The sequence below is a fragment of the Platichthys flesus genome, chromosome 9, assembly GCF_949316205.1.
Source record: "Platichthys flesus chromosome 9, fPlaFle2.1, whole genome shotgun sequence".
NCBI classification, from domain to species: Eukaryota; Metazoa; Chordata; class Actinopteri; order Pleuronectiformes; family Pleuronectidae; genus Platichthys; species Platichthys flesus.
The window spans coordinates 11,548,908-11,569,973 of record NC_084953.1 but is presented as its reverse complement, the minus strand read 5'-3'; the positions used below and the strand labels follow the sequence as shown (position 1 = coordinate 11,569,973).

General features: G+C 40.7%; 1 protein-coding gene across 10 annotated transcripts in view; it reads right to left on the bottom strand.

The window, feature by feature from the left end:
* The window catches only part of adgrl2a (adhesion G protein-coupled receptor L2a), a 97,768-nt gene that overhangs the window by 31,406 nt on the left and 45,296 nt on the right, over positions 1–21,066 (bottom strand). For all 10 annotated transcript variants that reach the window (XM_062395868.1, XM_062395871.1, XM_062395872.1 and 7 more), the window contains exons 4-5: positions 13,722–13,831; positions 5,314–6,114 (exon numbers count right to left, since the gene is read on the bottom strand). In XM_062395868.1, coding sequence (XP_062251852.1) covers positions 5,314–6,114; positions 13,722–13,831 — 911 coding nt within the window. The remainder of the gene's footprint in view (positions 1–5,313; positions 6,115–13,721; positions 13,832–21,066) is intronic.

Below are 21,066 nucleotides of genomic sequence, written 5' to 3'. Positions count from 1 at the left end.
CCGAGAACGATACCAGTGGGTCACGGTGTAGACGGCATAACGTCACACTGTGTCATAAAATGGTGGTTAAGAAAGCTACAGGGGAGGAATAAAGACAGAAGCTGGCATATAGGGAGATACAAGGCCAGCAGTAAAGAAGGGGAGCGTTTGCAGAACATACACTGGCCAATAGTGTCCTAACGACTCAAAAATACAAAGATTCACGGACAAATGTAAGTGCCATAAAAACATAAGGTACTTGTTGAATTAGCCTGTTCCTGCTACCAGCACCACACAGGTCTGCCTCAAGTTAAGCTCATTTTAGAGGATGTTTACATCAAGTCTCAGCCGTTGGCTGCAGATTGTTGGTTGATGACAGTTTCGATCGGGTAAAGAGAAAGAACCAGAACAAAGTTCACAACTTTAATGGATGTATTTTAAATGAGAAGACATTCCATTACTTCTGCTGCTTCTGAAAGAAATGCCACCTTTCAAGAAGCCTGGCTCAATCCAGGCCAATGTAGGACAACATTCAATTTAAGAGTAACCCCAATTTTTTTTTTAGGAGTCTTTTTGCAGTGTAATGAGATCATATAAATATAAACATTGTTATTTACCAATCTGCTCCAGCACGGAACTAATGTTTGTCTGTTGTGTGTGATCTACTGGATGTCATGTGGGTGATGGTCATCTTTGTCCAGTCACTGTGTGTGTGTGTGTGTGTGTGTTTACAGTTTCCCAAAGGCACAGCGAAGGATTTACTTAAATCCTGTCATTTAGTGCACTCCGCTCTCATCGGGCATGATTTGAACAGTCTGACCAGGACTTAAGCCGGAAAGAAGCCAAACAGACGCATATGCGAGGATGTGCGCCCGTGTCCAGATGTAAGACCCAGCTCATGGCTGATCGCGCAGGAGGAGAAGGAGGAGGTGATCTGAGGAGAACAATGAGCGTCTATAGGCAGAAGGAGGGAAGATAGGAAGAAAGAGAGAGTGACCGAAGAGAGAAAAGGCTGCAATGGAGAGATAATGAAAGAGAGAGATGGAGGCAGACAGGGAAGGAAACAGCAAGAACAAGAATATGACAGGGGGACAGAAAAACAAAAACAAAGAAGGTGATTTTCCACATCAATACACTCTGCTTTCACACCGTTGTCCACTTGGGGAGATGAACGGAGAGAGGGTAAGAGAGAGAGAGAACATGGGGGGGGGGGGGGTTGGGGAGAGAGAGAGTCCTGCCAAGGCAAACAAACAAATTGGCCGTTTTGAGCAGACCCCGATCCGTTCTCCTGTGCCACTGTCACACATCTAGCAGCCAGAAGTCTGAGCCATTTCACCACCTGAGATGGCTGTGAAAGCTGTTGTCGTTAAAAGTATCTATATCTCTGTGTGTGTGTGTGTGTGTGTGTGTGCGTGTGTGTGTGTGTGTGTGTGTCCCTTTTAACTCTAAATGTTGCCGTGCACAAGTTGACCTCTATATAGGCCCCGCAGAAGACGGGGAATGAATCATGGTGGCGCTTTTTCGAGAGTTGTGTATTCATCAGCCTATAAGAGGGAGCCTCTCCGGGGTGGCTGCTAATGCATGTGACTCACAGGCGACGGTAACAGCTGAGCATTTTTGCATTGTAAAGCACTTTCCCAACACGCAGCTACCGGGCATTGTTTGACCACATGCAGAGTTTTGTAAGCTAATTGGCACGCGGCGTCACCGGGGCCGCAACTTATAATTTCAGACAAATTGGGTCGTTCGCTCCCTTACGATCCCCACATGCAAATGTATAATTTGAGGCTGCAGCAAAGATTGAGGCTGTATGCAAATGTATTGACATTTGAACAATTAAGGAGGAGGCCTTGATTTGTGTGGGCGTTAACTGCAGCACTGGGGGCTTTTATACGGAAGTGATTCCGAATCTAATTTTGCAACAAGGGATGAATAAAAGGTTTCCAGGGCTCACCTGTGTCCCATCGTTCTGTTTGTGCACACTTCTGGTAAAAAATAGCTATGGATATGCTTACTCGTGTGGTTTGAGACCACATTCCAGAGCCTGGCGTGAATAAATGGACCCATAGAAATGGGTGCATAATGGGTTTTGTCTGGGAATACCTCATTTAAATCAATTTAATCATCTCATTTACAATATGCAACAAAGGAATATGTCCTTCTATTAGATCCTATATGCAGAAAGGGAAAGCAGGCTTGAAGCCATGGTTAAACGAGTGGATTATTGCGCTGTTGGTCAAAGCCAAGCGAGGGACTTACTGACCCATTTAATGTCCACTTCCAGTGAAGCCGCTTGCTGGATGTGACCCCATCTACTCCCCCATAATCCTACAAGAGATGATCTTCCCTCGACACGGGCGACGTTATTGGACTTGACAAGTACCCAACTGTCTGCCACACAGGGTCTCAACATCACTTTGATGTGATTGAATTTCATGACGGAGCGCATCATGTGACAGGCGTCTTTGTGCATTTGCAAAATCTGGAAAAGGGAGGAATTAGGAAGTGCAGTGCACGATAGCAAATACACACAGTGTCAACCCTGCTCCCTGCGAAGACGTTGACAAATCCTCTGTACGTGCTCTGAAATTCTCTTGAAGAGGAAAATTCAGCGTTCAAACGCAAAACCTGAGGATCGTCTGTCTTCTCTTTTGAAGGAAAAAGCCAAACAATTAGCACAGCTCGAGCATCTACATTAATAATCCCCCCTGCTGTGTCGTATTAACAATGCATCCTGCATGCTAATGTGCTGGGCTGTCTGGTGATGTGCTTGCATTGATTTGAGCAGAGCTGAAATGTATTTTTTTTTTTTTCATTGCAGGTTTTCTCTCTGTCAGAGCGCCGTTTAGAAAACACGTACCTTAGATTGTTACCTCCACACAGGCATTGTGGCGGCTCGGTTTAGTGCTCAGTGAAGCAGACGTGGAGATATCGCAGAGAGGGCGTCCAGTGACAGCCAGAAAAAAGTGCCGTCATTTATGTGCCAACATCAGCCGTGTGGGAGGACAAGTTTATTGACGTCTTGATGATCGTCTTGGACCATTCTCCCTTCGACACATCGACTGCATCTCAACATACATTAGTCGGCTGCGGGGGCCACGCTCATGTCTCCTTTGACACGAAGTGAAAAACTGATTCCTTATTGACCATCAAATACAGATGTGTGAATACGGCAGGAAATAGAGTACAGTTTGGTTCTGGGACTAAAAACTAGTAACTATGTTTTTTGCTCTTTTCAAAATGATTAAAAAGGTATTATAATTTCCAAAGAGCAACATTCTGTGATGTTCACGTAATTGCACCAAATAATCAAATACACAACCGCTTCTACACCAACACTAGCTGGTAGAGGAGTTTACTTCACTTGCCCCCCGCGGTGCAAAACAGAAGCTCTCCCACCTCGCCGTCTTGACAAATTGCCACGTTCACCCAGGTGTTGTGTTTCCATCACTGCTGATTGGAGGTGATAAAAACCTCTGTCTACTGCAGAGTCATTTGACCCGGGAGTAAATGCTGATTGTATCCATTCCCATTGCCAACAAAAGACAGATGTTAGTGGGCGCTAGTGGGTTTTTTGACCCGCGGAAAACGAGTGTTAAGTTAGCGTTAGGTTCCCTGAAACACATCCGCCAAGTCGGAAGGTGATCCGATGAGTAGTTTTTGATATAGGATTCTCTACAGGAAGTGTAGTGGGTTCCTGTGGGTGCGTGGGGGGGTCTGATTGTGAGGATCAACAACGTAAAGCATGTTTCTCCTGCACACAGGCACAACACACAACAGTAACATGAATACGTCTCGTTTCAGGGTAAAGCCACTGATTTCTCTATCGGTAATCAGTGTCCATTCAACACCTGAATAAATCAATTGAGCGTGCAGCCAATCTATGCAAGGCTTATTCCAAGAATCCATAACAGCCAAGCTGAAAAAATAAAAAGGTGTTGTGGAGGCTGCTGCTTGACTGCTGGATAATCAGTTTACTGTATAGAAAAATATAATGGCATGCAAAGACATGCTCAGATATATTTTTGATTGGAGAGCAGAAACGGGTAATATTATGACCATTGTCCAGCAGCTGTCTGCAAATTCAAAGTGCTGGTTACAAATAAGCTCATTGGAAATTCTCGGCACAAGTGAATGAATTATTTTTTTTGGACATGACTAAAATAAGGACGTTATCAGACAGTGGCATATTCCTGAGCCTTTCAAAATTAACTTGTTACATGCAAATATTTAATTTTGAAAAATGGACGAGCTTCAAAGATGTTGGAAAAATTAAAAATAAAATGTTTTTTAATCTTCTTACTCATGGCTGTTACAGGATTTTACTCAGTGTAACCCCCCTGCATCTTAATGCTGCTTTCAGATCTGGACTGCAGTCTTTGTTAATGTCAAGCTCGCCGCGGTCGGGCTAGATTGATGGGGCTCCACTGGCTGAACTGGATTTAGCCACCATCACCCATACGTGCCCCATCAATAAGAGATTGGACTTGCAAACACATGAACAAATATTGAGCTCTTGGATAATCTGTGAAAAGTTGCTTGACCTCCGTGGCTCATTACTGAATGCGTTGGACATTACGTGGACTTAAAGTCTGGGTGTGGAGGGGATTAGTGTAATTACTGTTATTATAGTCTCAGCGTAAGGACTATAGCAAGCCTAGGCTAGCCTCCCCTCAGCTCTTGACAGCTAAATTAAAAACATAGTGTATGTTTTTAATGATATGACCCAGGGTCATTGATTCGTCTCCCTTGTGTCTCCCATCTCTTTTTTTTCTCAGACAGAACTTTAAATCTTGAGAATCCTCCCATAGGGTGTGAAATATTTTATTTTAATGGCCGATGGATATTTGGAGCTTCAGTGTCACTGGGAGAATGATCTAACCTTGCCCCAGGCGAGACTTTGCACCTGTCCAGGCATGTATGTTTCCCGGGTTGAGAGTACACCTCTCTCTCCCGGTCTTACACTCTAAAAAAGGCGATATGCTAGCAGGGGTCCCTCAAGCCTTAGCACCAGGGACTCAGGGATCACCCAGTAGGCAAACCTCACCAAATCCCTGTGATACTGATCCCTTATGATATGGAAACTGGCTTTGAGGTGTTGTTTACCACACAGTTCCCCCCTGAGATGATTTCCTCCACTCCAAAGCTTTCGTAACATATCTAGCACATATTAGATTCTAAATTAAAAACCAGTCAGCTGTGACACTTGATACATAGATGGGGAATACCGAAGGAATATCGAAGTGCAGTTGACAGTGACTAAAATCACGATTTCAGAAATGCAATCTAACCATTATTATGTGAAGGAGAAACGACTGGGGGCTGGATACTTACCATGTGCTGGATCAGGTGAGCCGAACTCCAGGTTGTACCTCAGGATGTAAAAATTATTCCACACATAGAGCTGGTTATCTCGCGGATTATAATCCACCGCTGCAATGTACTGGTACTGGTTGGGAAAGTGGATATCGACGTATTCCCCACGGTTCTGTTTGGTGTTGTAAACGTAATCGATCAGGCTCTTGCTGACCTCGCTCTCATTGTCTTCATAGGTGGAGCGGACCACGTACAGTACTCCACAAACCATGAAGGCATTGGAGGCCGAGCGTTTATCATAGGTCGTGTCCCAGGTTGCCTCGAACCGTAACGTGTAAGGGTTCAGCTGGCTGATCACCATCATGCCGTTGTTCTGCTCCGTGGCGTAGATCACCCACAGCCCGTTCTCGTCGACCGCCAGATCAATGTCTGTTTTGCCACCCCACTTGTAAGGCGACGTGTCGTGGTAGTTTGCATTGTTGATGATGGCCTCGCCGCTTTTGATACGAGTTCGCAGGTCAAACTTCACGATGTTGCGCGTCCGCTCCTTGTTGAAAAACACGGCGCCGTCGTAGACCACAAATCCGGTGCCATCCACCCGGTGGGGCAGCTTGTAGGTGATGGTTTGCCGGGCGTTTTTGAAGTCATCCAGGGAGGAATACTCAATGAGAGTGTCTGTCCTATAGGGAGTCCAAGGCATAAAGTAGATTTTGTCGCCGGCTTGCAGCGGGTCTTTGCACCAGGCGCCGGCTTGTTGCTCCGCTTCAAATAGAAAGGACGGCTCGCCGACAGCTTTCAGAGTCCCGGGACAAATAAAAACTGGTGATGGGAGAAGAGTAGAATAAAATAAAAAGAAGACAGGCACAGGTTAACAGGTGAAATATAACACTATATAAAACTATATATGATATCAATAAAATGCCTAATGTCTTCATTTTATTTTTACAGGTTGTCCAAGAGGAGTGGGGACGAACACACATTGAAGAGTGGCCAAAAGGACTAACAGCTACAGCCAATATTCACAAGCAGTGTACGGATTTTGGTTTTGTGCATAGAAAGAAAAAAAGAAACAGGAGAGTTGATTAAGCATAATGTTTAAATGTAAGAAGTAGTCTGAAAAAAAATGAAGCTTGGCCTCATTGGCATTTACTGTTGGGAATAGAACACAAATGAGGGGAAGTAGAACAGAAACAAAACTTAACCAAACAATTAGTCTGGTAAACCACAGCTAAAGTCACACGGCAACAGATGGGAGAGGTTATGAGAGAGCAGCAGTCGGCAAAATGTTTGTGTCTCGGTCGGGCCACCTTTGCTACGGGATATATACCTGAGAGGGTTGTCATTACAAAGTGGTGCAGATGTCACAACCATTCAAATTAAAGAGTAAAAGAAAAAAAACTTTCATTAGGGGGGGTTCTCTTGGTGTTTGGGCTTAGAGACATTGGAGGCATAAGAATCAACAGAGGAAAGCAGCAAGTGGTCAGGTGAGGATAATGGGGAGAATAGTGAGAGGGGAGGGGGGCTCGGACAGCGAAAGGGATAGAAGAAAAAGCAATAGCTTGGGAAAAAGGGGGACGAGAAACACTGTTACCATGGCATGCTATGGAAAAGGATTGGGAAGCCAGGCAAGAGGAGATTCTGCTGAGTAGAGAAAGCACCCAGGGAGAATGAGGAGAGGAAGCCCCTATGGACTGCAGCCAATATACCCCCATTTACATCTTTTGGCTGCCTTTTTGACTGTCTTTTTTTTATGGCCAGCCTTACTTCGCTTGTCGTACAACACTAACCATAAATATTACAGTAAGGGGGGGGGGGGGGGGATTCTACAGGTAACATCTGCGATGGGATCGTAGGGGCCACCATGGGAAAAATAGGTAGTTTACAACCAGATGCCACAAAACAAGGAGCTAGGGTTTGGATCGTGTCTTTTATTTACCTTTTTGCTCCACTTCTATTTTAAGCGTTGGAAGAGAGAATGAAAGGGGTGCAAGGAGGAAAAAAAGAGGTTAATATGAATTAACTGTCAATGCTATGCTTACACATGCAGAAACATGTTATGAGACAGTGACAAAGACAGGTACACCTGTTCAGAGAAAGGGAGGAAAACAGAGAAAGTTGACAAACGGCCTCCAGGGTCCTGTTTAAGAGAAATGGTTTGATCAGTAGATTGAGAATGGTGACAGTTGGTTTATAGCCAAGTGGTGGGTGGATTTATTTTTTATTTTAAATAATCAACTATGTTCTATTAGTAATACACAACTTCAGTCAGGTTCAACATCGGACTTTCACAGGTAAAGGATTATATTTAATACACAGGATATCCATTCTGTGGATTCATGTAGGAAATTATCTCCATTTATTAAATAAATGTGTTAAAAATCAAGAGTATATAAACATTAATAGAATCAAGGCTCATCATGGGAATATTACACGTAAATAGTTTGATAAACTTTTTTTACATGAGCTGGGTGATATGGCCAAATTATTATTATATCAAGATGCAAATTTAAAATCGAGCGATATCAGAAATTAAGACTGTAATTATGACGATAAATGTGACATTATTATTTCTTCTTCTTTTAAGTTTAAAGACAGATTTTTGATCCTGAGTGAAGGTTGTGTTTTTTTACTTTTCTTAATGAGCTGATACTGACAGAAAGATCTGAGGTGGATCAATAATGTGCAAAATGCATAAGAAATATATTCATATATATATATTCATATATATTTGAATTAAGTTATATTTCTATTGACGCAAATGATATTGTTATAATTATTAATAACATTTTTATTGTCAAAGATTTGTGTTGAATATATTTCAAATAATATTTAATTTTGCATCACCCTAGTTTGGTTAAAAAGTCAAACCAGGTAGCATCTAAACTGTGATCACTATAAATCTACCCACCACTATAAACCAGGTAAAAGCTGTAAAAGAACAATAAAATGTAATAAATAAAGACAGTTGTATTTTCTTTCTTTTTGAAAAGTAAAATTAAATTAAAGTAGTTTTAATTTTTCAGTGTAGATTAATATCTATTAAAATTTAAATAATAAAATCATTTAAAATATATTCTTCTACGATAAACATTCCATTTAATATTATGCACCCATATGACACCTGACTAATGACAAGATGCTGCAAAGTAACGATCTTTCTTAACCTTATTTACAAACCAATGCTGGCCTTTAGCAAGTAATCAATGTCAATCACTAGGGTAAAAAAACATGAATATAAACTATGTGTATTCACTGTTGAAACATGTATTTAATTCCATATTCCACAACACTTTGTTTAATTTGTTCAGCAATTTTGTGCTTGTAATGCAAAAACACTACGATTTAACCAACAGGTGCACATGAAACAAGTCCCTCTGAAGAAGCTACACTAAAGAATCATTACCCAACAATTTCACAATTAGTCACTAGCTACTGTATGAATCAAATCTTAAGACGAAAATAAAACATAATATGCATCATCCCTGCATGAAAACCAACTACTTGTTTTTGAACTGCAACAAAAAGACTGCAACATTTCTTAAGAAAATGATTTAAGACAAGTCTACACAGATGCAATAAACATTCTTCAGAACAGACGTGTTTCTTGGGGGGGGGGGGGGGGGGGTCTGAAGCCCAGGTCAGAAAACCGACAACAAAACAATTCAACTCTACTGCTTGATGTTCACTCAGCAAGTTATTGACTGAGTTTGAAAGAAGACAAGTATTACATAAAAAATAACTGCAGAGACTCAACTGTTCTTCTTTTCACCCCTTGCAGAGAAAAGCTTGGGAAATATATTATTGCAAAGAATGTTCAACTGCTTTTTTGACAGTTATAAAAACGTTTTCCTAAAAATCTACAATGTGGACTGTTTTGGAGACTTTGCTGTTGGACATCACTATATTTGAGACCTATACTCTCAACAAGGCAATATTTTAGTGCAGTGAACAAATTAATCTCATGAGTAGAGACGATATCCAGTAGTCCTCCCTCATTGGTTGAAATACAAAATGTAGCCTACACATTTTGGGCCAGTTTGCAGCCTGATATAATTGGAGCAATCTTAAATTAGGTTCCTCTTGAATCCTGCAACCCTCAAGTTCCAATTAGTGCGGGTTAATATGAGTCTTTGGATCTGCGGTAACTGATGAATCTGACGTAGGCTTCAGTGGAAAAAAAAGAGTTTCAATGGGATCCATGAAAAAAACATTTTGCCATTCTGTCTTGCAGTGAACTAAGAGATCAAACGAGGTTAGGAAGCAAACAAATTAACAACGGTTGAGTCAGAGGCTCCCTCGGCAGAGAAGCCGAGGAGAGGTCAGAGGGAAGATGGTGTGAAGCAAATCTGGAAAGAAAAGGAGAACACATGACAGAAGACCTGATGAGGTTAGTGGAAATATAAGAATTGAAATAGAAATCAGTGTGATCAGATATGGGTGAGGAGAGAGAGATTCAGAAAGCCGAGGAGGTTTCCTGCAGATTGCACAGGGGGAAGGGAAGAGAGTCAGACACTTAAATATAAGCAACATATAAACAAACAGATACGACACAACCCAACCCAGACTAACTGCCGACACCATCAACTTTTCCCACCAAACTGACTTTCTAGAGCAGTGGTTCTCAACCTGGGGTCCCACAGGTGGTCACAGGATAATTACTGAGGGCTGTCAGATGCTTTGTTAGAACACTTCTACATCAAATCGTACTGGGGATATAATTTGCCTTATAATAGGTTTTATTGTTTCGGAAGACAAAGTGCGAGTGCGTGTGAGTTTCTACTTGGACACGAAAAAAACTTTGATTTTGGTACTTTTGTGCCAAACCAAGAAGTCATGACCAGTTTTACGAGCAATCAAATGGAGCAATGGTCTCTCTATATAAGTATTCTAGCTCTATACTTGGGGCAAGAGGTTAAGTCTCCAGGTGGGTCATGTATAAGTTCATCAGCAGACTCTCTGCATCATTATCATCACAAATAAATAATTTTGTATCGGAAAAAAATACCACAACGCTCTCTCTCTGTCTGTCCCTTCAATGCCCTGATGTCTCGTCCCTGTCTGTGGTTTGGCAACAATGGGGGGGAAATGGAATTTGGGCCAAAAGTTATATTTAAAACCATGACGAACAAGAACACTGAAAAAACAAACTTAGTGATGTGTTCAGTCTGTCTTTCTGTCTCTCTGTCTTTCTTTCTGTCTGTTTGTCTCTCTCTCTCCCTTTCTTTCAGACTGTCTCTCTTTTCGTCTGTCTGTCTGTCCATAGCTCAGCTCTGTTTCAGTAATATGTACAGTGCCACACCTGCACCCCCTCATTTAGCGCATACTCATTTCACAACACAAACACCCACATGCTCAGCTGTAATAAAATGCCCAAATATTTAGATCGAAAAAAGCACGAAACCACTCTCCAGCATCCACTGGGACATGTGGCTAAAGAGATGCAGACCGTTTATGAGCAGTAAATATGTTTAAAACTGGGTCGTGACTGGAAAAGGATGAGAACCACTGCTCTAGAAAGTCACTGCTTCCTACAAAGTATTTCTAATCTAACTATCCAGACTAGTAATTAAAAGTTGCAACACTATATGGTTGAATGTGCACTGTCAACTAAAGACTTAGTTTGTGACTCCTCAGTTAAAGTTATGCATCATGTAAACTACACTGAATACAAAGAGGGGATGAAAGTGAAAACAAAAACACCACAGGGGACCCAAGACTCATGCGGTTCCAGCTTAGCTTAAATTGTTATAATCTGGCCATCGCTATGACAAGGTGCTGAGGGTTTACTTGAGCTAGCATGTGATAAAAAAATGAAAATGTTATCATTGATGGGCTCACTGGCACTATTCTACAGATTTACAATGGTGGAATAGAAATGGTTACTTTTATAATTTTCCCCATCACAAATAGCTTTCACAGAGAAGGCTATAAAAAGACACATAATGGATTTTATGTTGCCCCATTCCAAAAAAGGAAAGAAATACTAGAGCCAATTCAGAGGTGACTTAGTGCCAAGGCAAAATTTACATCCTTGGCTGGAAAGCAAAGATAATGCTGCTAATGAGGGCAGCTCATGACAAGAACCAAATTACAAAGCCAAAAGGATGAAAATGTTGCAAATGTATTCAACTTGTTGCAAAGGCCACTTGGACAGAAGTGAAAAAAAAAAAAGTAAAATTCCTTGTGTGATTATGCAAATGCTTGGACAATGGAATGCATTAATAAAATACCCCACTGCATTGAGTCGGTGGCATAAAACACAACAGCTTTCCACATTATATTATTAAAGTGCTTTCTGTAATTCATGGGACAGACAGACTTTGAGGGGCAGTGGTTTCAAGTCAAAATGAGGACACTGTCTGCGGCCCCGTCGTTGATCAGCTTAATGGGGATTTAATGCGTTTTCTTGCAAAACAAATTCTCAAGTCTTGTATCCCGGCAAATCCTGGGGATCCTAAGCCCCTGATCCGCTGCTTGTTTTTAATCACAACTCTCTGGCATATGATATATTTCATGTGAAAACTAGGAAATGATGCTAAGATCTTTGCAATCCTGACAAAAAACTGCGGGGAGGGTTCGCTCTGGTGTGGAAACACTCAGTAAATATTCCCCTGTGATGGCCTTTTTCTGTTTGTCTGATTTTACAAAATGATCCCGGTTGTATGGGTTTTATTTTGGGGGTACGAGGAGACAGAGGATCGTTGGGAGGAAAACAACAAAACATGGAACTGGCCTATGAGTCTATTACACTTTACAACAGGGCTTGAGTGGGAAAGGCTAGACTGGGCTTGTGGTGGACTGGGTCAGACTGGGAGAACACCAAGCACTTACCGGGGCAGTTGCGATAGGATACATTCTGTGTTCTTGGTCCTATTCTGGTGGGGCATGGACCTTGAGAAGCAAAAAGATGGGGCTACAGACATGCATGTTTGAAACTGCTCAGAGTGAAGTGAGGACCTGTTTGGAATTTTTTTTTTTTTGTTAGACAGACTTTGTCAGAACTGGAAGTCCTTGGGCTGATTATGTATTGTTTTGTTCACCACAGTATGGCAAGCTCGACTGTCTCCTTGATGCCAGACGGGGGCAAAAGATAATCATAGCAGTGGGTGGACATGAGTGCACCTTGAGGCTAATCCCACTATTACAGTTTGAGATAACACAGCAAGACACAGAATCGATACTTCACTTAACTATGACGCAAGTGTCCACGAAAAGAAAATAAACAAGAAAAGTAAAAAAAAAAACAAGTAGTTGGGTGTTTCAGGTGGAAGCGACAGGATTTGGCTTTGCTCAGTGTGGAGGCTCATAATTACTGGTCCTCAAAGCCTTGGAGAGGTTAACCTTTAAGTTGAAATGGGTCTCAATAGCTAATGATGCTCTGATTCAACACTGGGGGTAGCAGTGTGGACAGGCGTACTGGTAATGAGCTATGTATAAGTGATGTGTTAAAGTGCTGTGGCATAAAGGTGCACTATTTATATTTGGGCATATATTTTCTTTAGAAGATTCAGAACTCAAATATGATGTTATCATGATATCAATGTGCAAAATAACCCTTCTGAATCGACACACATGAGCTGCCAAATACTTAAAATCCTTCCCGCCATTCCCACTCTAATTATTTCAGTTCCACCTGATTAGTGATTCTCGCAAATCATCTGATCCTCTCCATTAATCAGCCTGTAAAGGTTACATGGGGGAATTTCCTCCACAAATTGCAAATGAACATGGCAGCTTAAAGGACAAAGGGGAATTCTAATACAAAGGGCAAACCTAAAGATTGTTCGGAAGCTGAATGGCAATGAATATTTTAGCATCAACGTGGGAGACAAAATGTTAACACTATCTCTTTCAATGAAATATTACCGTGTTGACTTGCGAGTGGAGCCATTCTGTTCGGTTACATAATGAAACATCTGTTAACTCATTTCAACACCTGTTGTATTGGATGTACTGTATATTGAGCCATCAAGGTGAGGCTGTTGTTTTTTTCTTCGCCTGATAGACTTCTCCATGCAAGACTTAAGACTAATGAACCACTCGCTTGCCATCGTGAGGAGTCAGCATGACTTCCTATGTTCTGCTGCCTCATAACCAGCCTCGTTGATCCGCTGGAAACACGGGTGAGCACATCAATAATAAAAGCCGGTGTAGAAAAAAGGACCACAGGGTTTTACAGGTCATATTTCATGAAAAGTTCATGGTGTGACACAGATGGAAAAAGAGACGGTGGAAAATGGTGCTGGAAGGTGTTGCAGACGGAGGGAGCAGACTGTCAAGGCAGGGGGAAGAGGTCGGACAGGATATGATATGACACGAGAGATGGGGGGGGGGGTGGAGGGGAGAAACTGGGGATGTGAGGGTGGAGGGGGGGGGGGGGTAGGGGAGGGACAGTTTTCAACTCATGGCAGAGGGGCTGTACTTACTATAGGGCACACACTCATACTGGACCTCCAGGTATTTGTAGGTCCCTGGGCAGGGGTCAGGGAAGACATCTGAGCCAGTGATCACGATGCACTGGGTCCGATTGTTGCATCTGTCAAAAACAAAACAGACAAACATGAACACATTTAACCAGAAAACTCTTTTCGAATAAATCGTAAAAATGCAGAAATGTCAAAACACTGTTCTCGTGGAGTAAAGACTCCTCAATAATGCAAAAATCTAATGTTCCTGACTCGTGTTTAGACTGTGAAATATTCATATTCACCAAGAAAGAAGGAAAAAGCGAAAAGAAAGGTGAAGTGCTGTCACCATTTAGCAGAACTGTTGAGTTGACTGCCAATGCTGTCAGGGACAACTCAATCGCTTTTGACTCAGCTCTCTGCCTATTGGATCTTCTCAACTATGGTTAAGGAGAAAAATAAGTCCTTTGCGCCCTTCACTAACCCTCTATTCTGTTTATCATTTTGCAAGGGCTTAGATAATCTGTGTGAATGTAAGAATACAAAAAGGCACTGTAACTAACTTGCCGACATTCATTTGGTTTCTAAATAAATTTTTCAGATATTCTGTTCTTCAACCTTGTTCACGCTAGTTTTGATCAAATTAAATCCGAACCAGCCTAGCTCACCCATGTGTGTTTACTTTTACTTTATCTTTGTGAGAACCAATTTGAGGGCCGACCTTGTGGAGTGAGGACATTTTAGTAGGCCCTCACTAAGTATGGAGTACAAGAATGTGTGTGAATGATTAGATCTGCATAAACCATACAAACCAAGGCAACAAAATCAAACAATGGAAAATAAAGCATTTTTTATGTTGGATGACAACTGCACAGCGACCTCATTTGACCTGACCCCCCCACATAAACGTTGGAATGCTTCACTAAAATGTCCAAACTTATTGATTTGAGCTTTTTTCTCTGATGGGTTCCACATGCTGAGTATCTGAATGTGCCACTTGAATTTGGACCAATCAAAGGCCAAACCAGCTTCTGCAATATTTTTACCCAGAAAGACCTGAAAAACCATATCACTCTTCAAAGCTCGTTTACAGTTTGACATTTTTTGAATGAGCTGTGTGGAGCAAAATATGTTTAGTCCATGGAACAGTTTTCAGAGTCAGGTGGGATTAAGAAGAGAGAAAATTTACACTTTTATAAGAAACAATATGCACGTTCTACTCCATTGTAAAAATAGAGAACTGTTAAGTCCACCTTGGTGGAAGGGTGCGGTATGGGTCAGGGAAGAACCCGAAACAGACAGATCCAAGAATTGTTTTTCACTTTCCTTAACATTATGATATAGGTGTCTTTTTTTACATTTGATTCCTCAAGAATAATTTAAAGCTCTTGCTGGGGGGGGGGGGGGGGGGAGTCTGTCATGTTTAGCGGACTGATATGTATGAGTTTGGTGAAGTTGTTGCAGATCCAAATAAAAATCTGGATCTAGTGAATTCAAATGTGATTTCATAAGGCAACTGCTGGGGCTTCTCAGAGGTATGCCCTCTACTTAAAGCAATTCTGGTATGCTTTTTATGAAATTGAGAATCCTTTGTCTGCTATTAAGCACAAATTTGTGCTTGTTTATCTTTTTAGCAGCCCCTTGCAGCTGTGTCAAAAGTTAATTCAGGTCCTGCCTCTAACATCTGGAGAGCAGACATTCATATTGAGCCAGTGGGGTGCTCCGAGGGTCGGGGAATTGCAGGTGACCACCCTTTTGCTGTACTGAAATCATGATAATGACATCAATACTGCTAGAAAGCCCTATTTGCTACCAAGGGGACTTAAAATTCTATTGGCAATGCGAGGAGCCAGATCAATAACTGTGTTCTGCTGATTTAGCAGGGAGCAGAGATGATATTTGTTTCTTCTTATCACAGGCCAGTGCACCCATTTACAGCAGATCATTGGAAAACGCATTACTGGCTGCACTGTATTGTGCTTTGGGTTTTGTCTTTGCTTTTGGCTGCTGAGTTAATCACTGCTCTGTGTCCAAACGTTATTAATATAATATTATAGGTCGCACAGTGGAACACTGAGGACTTGGTTTCTCGTGAGGTGCGTGGCATTGATCAGACACAAACAACCTGAACACAACCACCATTTAGCTGCGTACCATGAAGGAATGCTGTATATTACAGTTTACAGAACAAACATTTATTTAGTTTAACAAACTGATCCTGAATTCAAGTAAAAAAACAGAACTAAATCACAACAACGACAGGAAATGGATTTATCCATCATTATTTCAATAACTGCTACTAAGAAATGCATCTCCCTCGTCCTCCTATTCTATTTCTTCAAATCAGCATGTGTACTTTTAAAGAAAGTTGCTACATTTTCTAAAAGGAACAGTTTAAATAAGAAAGGAAAGGGATTTCCTTTTTCTTCATGTTAAAATGCTGTAGTGTAGCACACAGCCATAATAACACAATTATCTGTGTGTGTGTGTGCATCTGTGTTTAGCAAAAGGTCTCAAAGGGGCATTTCGCTTTATTAATGACCTTCACACATGATAAAAGATGAGAATATCAGCATATTGCATTTGTTTTTATGGAAATTAATGACTGTTTTAGAATTAAAACATGCACCTCACGCTGAGCCCATAATGCGCAGCTTGTTTTTTTGTGGGTAATATTTCATGACTCTGCAGTACTTTCCATATATTATATGGTCACTTTGATGATTCCATCCCGTTTCCTCATGCATAAGCATATAACGCAGGAGTATTATAAATTACAGTGCTTTATCTAACAGATTCCATTGGGAGCAGGAAATGAATGCCTGGTTTATATTCGCCATATGAAACAGAATGGTATCAAAAATAAAATTCATGGCACTAATGAGACATAGACCTGCCATCGTTTCTCAGTCAAATCTATTAAACAACAGGACCCAAGCACTGAGAGGGGAAAAAAAACTCATATTTCTTTTGAAACAATGTTGACATAAGTGTTGATAGCTCTTGCTGATATATTGCCCTAATTTTAGAGCTGTGGAGCAGGGGCACCATGATCTATGGGATTGCTTGACTCTTATTCCGTCTCATCTGTGAAACCTCGGGCATCTCCTGAGACCAATTGAAAAAGCCCTAATGACTCTATGTATAGACCTAGCCCGTAGATTGAGGGAGCATGGGTAATTGAAATTCCTTGCATAAAAAGTTCAGCATTCGGGCCTGCCAGGGCACAGGTCTCAAAGTGCACACTAATTAAATACATGTAAAATATGATATCTCTGACTATCTTTTGATAGTCTGAGGCTATATAGTAATTAATCATGCACATAATGAATATTAAGTCAAAGGAAGCTTTTCTGCACTTTTCTCCAGAGTGAATCATTCCATTTCTTTAAATACCTCGGCCGCTCAACAATTTCACTCAAGCTAAAGTGGAAAGAGAAGCCGGCTAATATGATTTATCCTGTAGTGCAAGAGAAAAAATTGGTTGGAAAACGGACTTAATATATTCCAAAATTTGATGGGAATTATGATATTTGTGGCAGGAATATTATGTTATTATTTGGTGTCCTCATATAAAGAAGAAAATGTGATGCCATCTGTCGAAATTAACAAATATTTATATTAATAACATTTTATAATTGTTTCCAACGTCGCGAACACATTTGTCACACGATTTTTACTAGGAGTGTCTAGTTTGAACCTGTTGAATTCAAATTGAGGTTTTCTGTTTTTTAACTCTGGACAAAAAGGACTCAATGTTAAAAATTTACATTGACTAAAGTAAAGAAGCTTTTTATTATCTATACGTCCATAAATTACAATATCTTTTAACAATTTTCCCAATAATATTTAATAAACTCCTCTCCTAATGTCAAGAATTATGGAAACATATGGAGCTATATTTTCTGCTTTGATTGCTTTCATTTCCCTGACCGGCCTGTTAATCACACTGAAGTATTCCAGCCGTAATCCCATCACATCTCTGACCATATGGAAGAGGCAAACATCAGTACAATTATAGTGTCATAGAAAATGCTGCGTGCAATGGTGCAAATCTCCTTTCAGAAGGAGCACTCCCCGCTGACAGGGGTAAGGTGCGATAAGATGCCAACAAGGTGCAGCTGATAGCGTCCCTGATTTCATGTATCCACATGCAATTTAACCTTTTCCACTGCAATCACAAAGCATGTCAGAGGAATAATTGGACAAAAAGATAATGTGCTAAGTGTAAAAAAAAAAAAGAATTACCATGAGGAGAGGAAATGATAGAAAATGTATTTTCCACTATAAGAAACTGAGTAAAAGGTTTCTCTTACACGTCTCCTTCAACCATAAATCACTTCAAAACGGCTTTTCTATGATCCATTTTTTGGAAAAGATACAATGTGATTAAAATCAATGATGAGGTGTGCAGTAGATCAGTGCAGGGTTGTTACACAGCCTTGACAAATAATCACATGGTAATTCTGTTGATTTGTTTATGGGAGAAAAAAACATTGGCTAATTTCAAACATGTAATGCTTCAACTGTGTTAAATCTTAAAAATCCGGTTAACAATTTGGTTTTGGTCGACCACCTCCCACACATCACATTAAACCGGTGGAGAAAGTCACGGAGGTCGTTCGCAGAAACGCAAAAAGCCTCTAATGTGGCATGTGATGCTCATGTGACTTAACTGGTTAAACTAAGGAGTAAGACCTAAATCCCAAATCCGAGACAGATTTACCCCCACCGCTCAACTTTCTACCCCTGAGCAGCCACTTGGAATTCACAATAAAAAACTATATATAAGCGGAGCAACAAAAACAATGGCTGTGTATCAGGAGGAGAAAGAGGACATGAGTGAGGGGAGCCCATTACAGAGAGAGGCACAATCTACTTCCTGGTGCTCCCAGTTTGAATTTCAATCAAATTAGCATCTCTTAAACTCAAAGTGACCCGTCTAGCTCCATTTCATCTGAAATGCTGATGAGGTTCATGGCACAATTATCAAGGCAGACATCTCTCTCAAGAGGCGAGCCTGTTGATCGCAGACAGACCATTGAAAAATTAAATCATTTCCAGGGCCAGAGCATGGCAACAAAAAAAAAAGCACAATCTGTTGCACAAAGGACACAAAACACAGATGCACCGCAGACACGTTAGATGTTTGAGCAACCATAATGGTATATTTAGAGAATTTTCTAGGAGGGTGGCCCAATAATGTTTCAGGAAATAGGTCATTAGAAAATTAACCATTAGTATCCTGCTTTCAACTTGGGGTCTGACCCAATATCCGGGGTAAGGCATCCCAGAAACTTGTAATTACTGTCATATGCCTGTGTTTATACTATATTTACTGAAGCTGCCAATGGTGCTTGAAGGGGGGATTCCAGGCTCTTAGAGAGTCAGGAGGGAGGCTGTCTGACTCACATCCGTCCATCAACTATTGATTTATAAACCAGCAAAGGTATATCGTCCTGCCACTGAATTAAGTCACTGGAAATGCTCTGGTGACATTCTGCAGGTCGAAATGTGACATTTATAAGACAGAAGAATGAAATGGAAGCTCACCAGAGAATAAAGCAAAAGCTAAAGACAACAACAAAAATAACCGAAACCGGTCGACTACCAGTCAAGGCCTGAAACAGAGAAGTTTTATATTTGTTATTGGTTAGTTCATCATAATAAGGTAATTCATTCATATTACTTTACAGAGATCTGTTCCACTTAATTGTATAATAAAACGACATTAAATTTACTTTATATTAATGTCCATTATTGTTAAAGGGGTAGCCTCCACAAATAGAGATATATGGTGTATTTTCAGGCTGTTATAGTAAGAGTAATGGCCAGTGTATAAAAATCTATTTCTCCACATTTTAATGAGCAAAAAAAGTTTTTATTTAAATTATTTTTTCCATTAGTGTTATTTGTTGGCAGTAGCAGTACTTTTTGCTTGATAAGAGCCACTGACACTTTTCCTTTTTTAATATAACACATCATCACTGATATGGTCTTTGAGTAGAGAGCAGTTTCATGGCTCATGAACTTGTGTACACCCCTCAGAAACGCCCGGGCTGAATCTGGATCTTTATGAAATCTTAATCTGCTGTGCTTTAAATAACACACTAGCACTGTATGTACAGAGAGGGAGAACAAGGCAGCGCGCTGTCAGGCGGCAACAATGGAGCTCCTCGGAGAGCCCTGCAAGCGGCCATGTCACTGATATAAATAGTGGAAGAGGCATCATTTAGTCTGCAGGACTGCTGCACACTTTATTGACTGGAATTTGGTGTATATAGTCGATTACATGCTAATGCCTGGTCATGTGAGCATCACAAGTCAGCTGTTACCTCACCAATTCATTATAATTAACAATATTTGTCAGAGTAAAGCTGTTCAGATAACAGAAAATGTATAAATACCCAACGGTGTGCTGTAATGATCCTTCATGATACCTCATATATTTAATTAATAATAAAAATGAACTCAGACTGGCTCACAGTTGTCCCGTCATCCCCCTGATGTATTTCACGTCCTCGGTTAGAGACCCATCTGCATTGATCACTCATGGAAATGAAATACGCCCTTTGGAAAGAACCAATGTTACACAAGCATGGCAGGAGCCAGCCATGTTCGGTTACACCAATCAATGACCTTGTTATCGAATACTTCCAATAGAGCTCATTAGTCAAAGGGGTGATCAATAAATGTGAGCCGCTTATTCATATTCTATATCTTAATATGTGAGAATTATTAGTCAAGATGTGTCACAGTCATCTTTGCTGCGGCTCAAACCTGCTGTGATAATGACGAGGGGTCACATTTAAATCAATAACAACGAACAATCAGACTTACTAAATTAATTAAAAAAATATATATATATTTAAATGTATTTAAATCACAGTTTTAATCAGGTGGATATTATCAGTGCTAGGAATACATTGTGGCTGCAATTATCATCATCATCAGTGCAGATGAGGAAATGTAATGATTAAAAACTAAAAATCCTGAAGTAGAATCACATAAAAAAATCATCTCGCTGACTATTATTACCAATGAATTAATTATTTCAAACTGTACTGCCATGCAGTTTCGCATCTGCTGGGGAGGTGTCCACATGAAGAAAATCTGTACAGATTATCACCCACTTGAGTCGACTAATTGCTTGCAGCTGAATGTTCTAATTGAGCCACAACAGTCCTAGGGCTATTTTCATAAAATCATTGTGCTCATGAATATAATATGCCAGCCAGATATAAAAACAACTTGAAGTGCCAACAGGATCTATCAAACTCAGCGAAGCCTCAATCCAATTCTCCACAGTTCGGGAACACATCAATTGCGGATGTTTAAAAGTGAACACAGTTTTACACACAAGTGC